Source organism: Guillardia theta (genome assembly GCF_000315625.1).
Source record: "Guillardia theta CCMP2712 unplaced genomic scaffold GUITHscaffold_4, whole genome shotgun sequence".
Classification (NCBI taxonomy): domain Eukaryota; class Cryptophyceae; order Pyrenomonadales; family Geminigeraceae; genus Guillardia; species Guillardia theta.
Genome location: NW_005434670.1, coordinates 480127 through 485188, shown reverse-complemented (window position 1 = coordinate 485188; position 5062 = coordinate 480127). Strand labels below are relative to the sequence as shown.

Here is a 5062-nt window from a genome sequence, read left to right as displayed (position 1 = left end):
GGGGGGGGAAGAGGAGGAAAGTAAGAGGACCGGAGAGTTGTCAGGAGAAGGTGGGAAAAAGCTTCGTGTTGGAAGAAATGTAATAGGAGGAGGACAGAAGAAAAAGGGAATAGAATAGAAAGGAGGTTGGAGGAGGAAAATTAAGCTTGTTACATGCAATTCTTTCCACCAAGTGCTCAGATAGAAACGCGTCACTCTTCCTGTCAATGAATCTCTTGCTGAAAAGTCGTTCAGATCACTAGCAAAAAGAGTTGGCACGGAGAAGATGACCATGAGAAGAGGAGGGAGAGAGAAGGGAGAAGAGGAGGGAGTGAAAGGCAGAGAGAGAGAAAGAGAGACAGAGACAGAGACAGAGAGAGACAGAGACAGAGGCAGAGGCAGAGACAGAGACAGAGACAGAGAGAGAGGAGGGGGAGATCGCATGGCTGACACAAGAGGACTCACGTGATCATCAGCATGTCAGCCCCGTAAACCATGAGAGCCGAGCAACGAGATTGCCAATATTCTCGTCTAAGAGCACATGAGAAAGAGTCGCCCTCCTCTATTCCTGCCCCCGCCTCAACTCCTCCCTGACCCTCTCCCTCTCCTGCTCCTCCTTCTGCTCCTCCTACATTAGGGTCTTCGGCTCCCCTCACCTCGAGAACTCTTCTGTCCTGCGGAGGAAGGTTTCGATGGGTTGCTCGTTGGGATCCGGCACGGCAGTCTCCATTTGATGGATCGACTCGATGCCCTCGAAAGCGTGATCGAAGCAGAAGCTCAGGTCGTTGAGGAGAGAGTTATAGAAGCGAACGAAGTCCATCGGGTTCTCTTGCACATGCGCAGCAAACATGTCCTGATGGAACTTCCCTTCGTTCTCCCACCTGAGCCTCGTCAGCCAGCCCTCGCTCCTCCCCGTGGCCTCACAGATAGTCCATGAGGACGAGCACGTGCGTGCGGTAGCCGAACTTCCTGTTGCTGTTGCTGCGGGGGAGTCACTTCGTCTCAGCAACGAGTCAAGTTCACATGTCGTCTGATCCCAGCGCCTCCAAGTCCACAAAGTGGCGCATCAGCATCGGCATCAACTTCGCCCGGCCCTGGAGAGAGCAAGTGAACAAGTGCCCTCGCTTCCCTCCCTCCCCTTGCTCCTCCTCTCGTCCCGATCCTTCTTCAATTCTCCTCTACTCCTCTTGGCTCTTCTCCGCCCTCCTCGCCCTTACTCACCATGGTCACTCCATCCAATAAGGTCACGGCCGGTCCCCCGATGTCAACGGCCATCTTCACGGGGATGAAACCATAGAGGACGCGAACGATAGCGGCGCGGTTGTAGATGTTGGACACCTCGTGGCTCGTCAGGTCGCGGATAGCAGCAGCAGAGCTCACGAGCTTCGGGTTGAAGGCCAAGCGGGAGAGAAAGGAGAAGATGGTATCCAGCCCTTCTTGATGGATCTGCGAAACGATCAGGAAGGACCAGGAATTGCAGGTGCATCACAAGGATATTCAGCTTGGGAAACATCAGCCCACAGAGGCGAGTGCCGTCGCAGAGAGCATAGATCTAGAGCTCCGCGTCAGATGATTGCGCTTGCAAGAAGAGGAAAATGGCTTCGAGAAGTCACGAGTGACTTGAGAGAGTTCAGCTGGATGTCTGGTGGCACTTACGATGTTTTCGGGTGTCTTGCTCAAGTCCTCATCACTCTGCAAGTAAGTCAGACTTCCACATGGAAGACAGCGGGAAAAAGAAAGATGTCAAGCAAAAGAAATACCTGTAACAACGCAATCCTCATGGCATATTGACAAAACTTCAACAGTCTGCTCAAGGCTTGTAAACACAACTATCGAAAAAAGGCTGGGGAGCGGAAGAGGGTGCAGAGAATGAACACAAGAGCAAAGGAAGCGTCCTGGCCATCAATGCACAAAGAGAAGAGAGAGAGACAATGAAGGGAGAGGGAGGAACATGCCGGAAGGAGAAATAGACGTTTTTATGCATGGATTGATAGCCAGTCTGCACAACTTCGATCAGAACTTGGAAGAAGAGGGGAGTAGAACAGACTTGTTCGAACATCAACTGCTTCTTCTCCGAGAAGGACTCGATCGCTGAGCTGTTCTGCACGACTCCCGTGTCATCAAAACAACAACTCCGATAGAGGCACTACAACCCCTGAATGCCATGATCGAAAGATCTTTGTCAAAACCCCTCGCAAGCTCTGATATCTGGCGAAGGACTCTGATTGCCTTGAATCATAACATTCAGGACTGGCCGACACATGACGACAGCACTAACAGGATGTCTGCTGATTCGAGGGCAGCAAGGCTTCTGAAGAAGAAGAGCGTTTCTGAGCACCAGCAACAAACGTGAGATCGGGTGGACGTGAAGCTTTCGTGACCTTGCGAAACATTTTTAGCTTGACTGCTGGACGTCATATTCTCTTGTTCGTCAGTTGAATCCTGTCAAACATTCAGACAGGCGGGCGTGGCCTATCAGAAGCATACCGAGTGAAAGAGAGGATTGGATTTTGAGAACAAATTGTGGTTCTGCAATTGTGATTAAGGAGCGAAGGCTCTTGAAGAAATTCTGCTCTTCACCTTATCATAGCAGTACGACCAATCAATCACGCCCTTTATCTCTTCCTCCTGATCGTCTGCAAAAGTTTCTCACATTGGCAAGCCGCCATGGCTGTGCAAGTCCTCGCTCACTGAATGTTTCTGTTGTGTCTCTCAAGCGAAGATCTCTGCGGGTCCAGTCAACGTTTTTGTTGCAAGCCTGTTGGAGAGATAAGTACCCGAATTTCCTCTTGTTCTTGATAATCTCGTGGCTTCTCAGCATCAGGTCGAGGAAATTCAACGCTGCTGCATCCTGTGGCAGAAAGAAGACGATAAGTAGGATGAAATCCTCGCGGACTTGATCTGACCGTCACCACAGGAGTATCCAACATCAACCTGATAAATTCGGAATGTCAACCAATAAAGCAGAGGGTTCATCCCTGTCACATTTTGGCTGCTTCTGTTGTTCTCTTCTGCGCCTCTGTCAAGAAGGAAGTAATCCATTGATCAGTTTCCTTCAACGAATTGCGTCAAGTGACATCTTATCCAAATGAAGGCAAGTGTACATTTGGTAAGTATTGCAAGAAAGACTGAAACAACGCCGCATTTTCTTTCTGCGAGAATATCTCAGAGGTGCATCGCAATCAAATGAATTGTCAACTACCAAAATTTCCTCACAATTTGTCGACACGTTGTTCGACTCTGAAAGCACCATGGTTTCCAGTACCTAGGTCAAGAACGAGTGTTACGATAGCCAATGCAGTGCAGTTGCTCTGATACAGTCAGGTCGCTCTGACCAAACAGGCGTTTCCTATAATCCTCGTTATTGGCGACCGCATCCGTCACGGAGAATCTGAGAATAAGATAGGTCACCACGAAGAAGCAATAGGAAGCTCTCAGACCTGATGAAAGATCCCAGCAGCGTGTCTGTCAGATCTCTGCTGCTCCACAAGTTTGATCCCAGCAGGTGCCTGGGGACCTCTCGTCACCTCTGCAAGCTGGAGGAGGAGGAGCTTCACCTGCGCAGCTGCTCGGGCCCAAACAACTTGAACACCGCCTCATGAATGAACTGAGTGTTGTACTCCTGCCGAGGCAAGTCAAAAAAGCGCCGGGTGGCCTCAAACATGGTCGCACAGATCTCGTTGCAGTCTTGAACCATGGTCCAGCGACCAGGTACTGGCTGATCCAGTCGCTGATGGTGTTGGGCAGGTCTTCTAGGACCTGAGGTAAGGATGAGCAGAAGTTCAACAGTGAGGTGTTGAAAACTTTTACCGCTAGAAAAGATTCAGAGAACTGCTTCTTGTCTTCCAGCATTTTGCTGCATCGCAAAAAATCAGTGAGCAGGAATAAAACAATCGCCCGCTGCGTTACTCAATGCTCGCTTCAAACAATACTGGGAACATGTTCGCGGCTGCGGGGTATGATGAGCAACAATCTTTGGGAGTTCACGTCATTGAAATACTTGACAGCAGCTTCTTTGCGGTGAATCGACCAAAGAAGCGATACTCCTGCATCATGATAGACATATACCCCACAGCCTGCTCCTTAATGCTCTCCGTGCCATTTCGAAAAGCTTCCCCGAGGAACTCGTGACTGCCTTGTGACTCCATCAGTCCCTCGAAGAGATCGACTGCGGTATCGTAAGAGGAGCTACTCCCTCTCAAACATTCACCGTCATCATCCCCCGACCCCCGAAGTCGAAGTCTCTCGGGCAGCAGATGCGGCCCATGGCTGCGTATCCTCCTCTTGAAATTTCGCTGTGAGATCACGTGAATGAGCGACTGAAGGACTCCTGCCTTCCTTTCGCCACCCTGAAGCTCCTTCACTCCCTCTCATCACAGCGCATGTCACAGCACCTTGAACCTGACGCCGATCGGCTTCATCGCTGTAATCTCGTGCAAGAAAGCAGGCGATAGCAGCAAGACCAGAGCCCAGGCAGATGTCGCGGCATAGGAGAGACCGGATCTTGACGGTTGCCGTTCTCCATTGCTGGTTGCTCTGCCGCCTTGCTTGGTTTTCTCCCATGACGTTTCGTAGCGCATCTTTGCCCCGCCGTCTTCCCACCGCGCTGGGGCTCCAGACTGCTGCTTTCAGTGCTCTTTTGCTGTTTTACTTCATTCCCTTCTCTCTCATATTCGAATCAGAGCTCATCTCGTCTTCTTCATCCTATGCAAATATCCTCCGTATTCCTCCCCTCCGCCACGCTCTTCGCTTGATATCCTCCTTCTGTCTCTCTGTCTGTCTGTCTCTGTCTCTCTTTCTCTCTGTCTGTCTCTGTCTCTCTTTCTCTTTCTCTGTCTGTCTGTCTGTCTGTCTGTCTCTCCCTCTCTCTCCCTCTCTCTCCCTCTCTCTCCCTCTCTCTCCCTCTCTCTCCCTCTCTCTCCCTCTCTCTCCCTCTCTCTCCCTCTCTCTCCCTCTCTCTCCCTCTCTCTCCCTCTCGTCCTCGACCTCCCTCCTCTTATCAGCTGCTCTTGATGCGACCAGCGAGGGACAACAAGAAAAAGAAATGCTTTTACACAAAACAAATCTGGGTTCCCAGGAGGCT

At 50.8% G+C, this 5062-nt stretch overlaps 1 protein-coding gene across 1 annotated transcript in view; it reads right to left on the bottom strand.

The window, feature by feature from the left end:
- GUITHDRAFT_160790 (hypothetical protein) overlaps window positions 1–4670 on the bottom strand; it is a 7360-nt gene extending 2690 nt beyond the window's left edge. Inside the window, exons 1-24 of the mRNA XM_005840970.1 lie at window positions 4374–4670; window positions 4190–4328; window positions 3980–4147; window positions 3889–3928; window positions 3790–3835; window positions 3652–3738; window positions 3537–3601; window positions 3420–3488; window positions 3315–3370; window positions 3196–3244; window positions 2886–2913; window positions 2633–2830; window positions 2560–2607; window positions 2361–2421; window positions 2258–2309; window positions 1740–1785; window positions 1636–1671; window positions 1448–1531; window positions 1201–1425; window positions 1003–1073; window positions 904–960; window positions 636–860; window positions 445–510; window positions 154–218 (exon numbers count right to left, since the gene is read on the bottom strand). Of these exons, the coding sequence (XP_005841027.1) occupies window positions 154–218; window positions 445–510; window positions 636–860; window positions 904–960; window positions 1003–1073; window positions 1201–1425; window positions 1448–1531; window positions 1636–1671; window positions 1740–1785; window positions 2258–2309; window positions 2361–2421; window positions 2560–2607; window positions 2633–2830; window positions 2886–2913; window positions 3196–3244; window positions 3315–3370; window positions 3420–3488; window positions 3537–3601; window positions 3652–3738; window positions 3790–3835; window positions 3889–3928; window positions 3980–4147; window positions 4190–4328; window positions 4374–4559 (2167 nt within the window). The 5' untranslated portion in view covers window positions 4560–4670. The remainder of the gene's footprint in view (window positions 1–153; window positions 219–444; window positions 511–635; window positions 861–903; window positions 961–1002; window positions 1074–1200; window positions 1426–1447; window positions 1532–1635; window positions 1672–1739; window positions 1786–2257; window positions 2310–2360; window positions 2422–2559; window positions 2608–2632; window positions 2831–2885; window positions 2914–3195; window positions 3245–3314; window positions 3371–3419; window positions 3489–3536; window positions 3602–3651; window positions 3739–3789; window positions 3836–3888; window positions 3929–3979; window positions 4148–4189; window positions 4329–4373) is intronic.
- Between the last annotated feature and the right edge of the window lie 392 nt (window positions 4671–5062).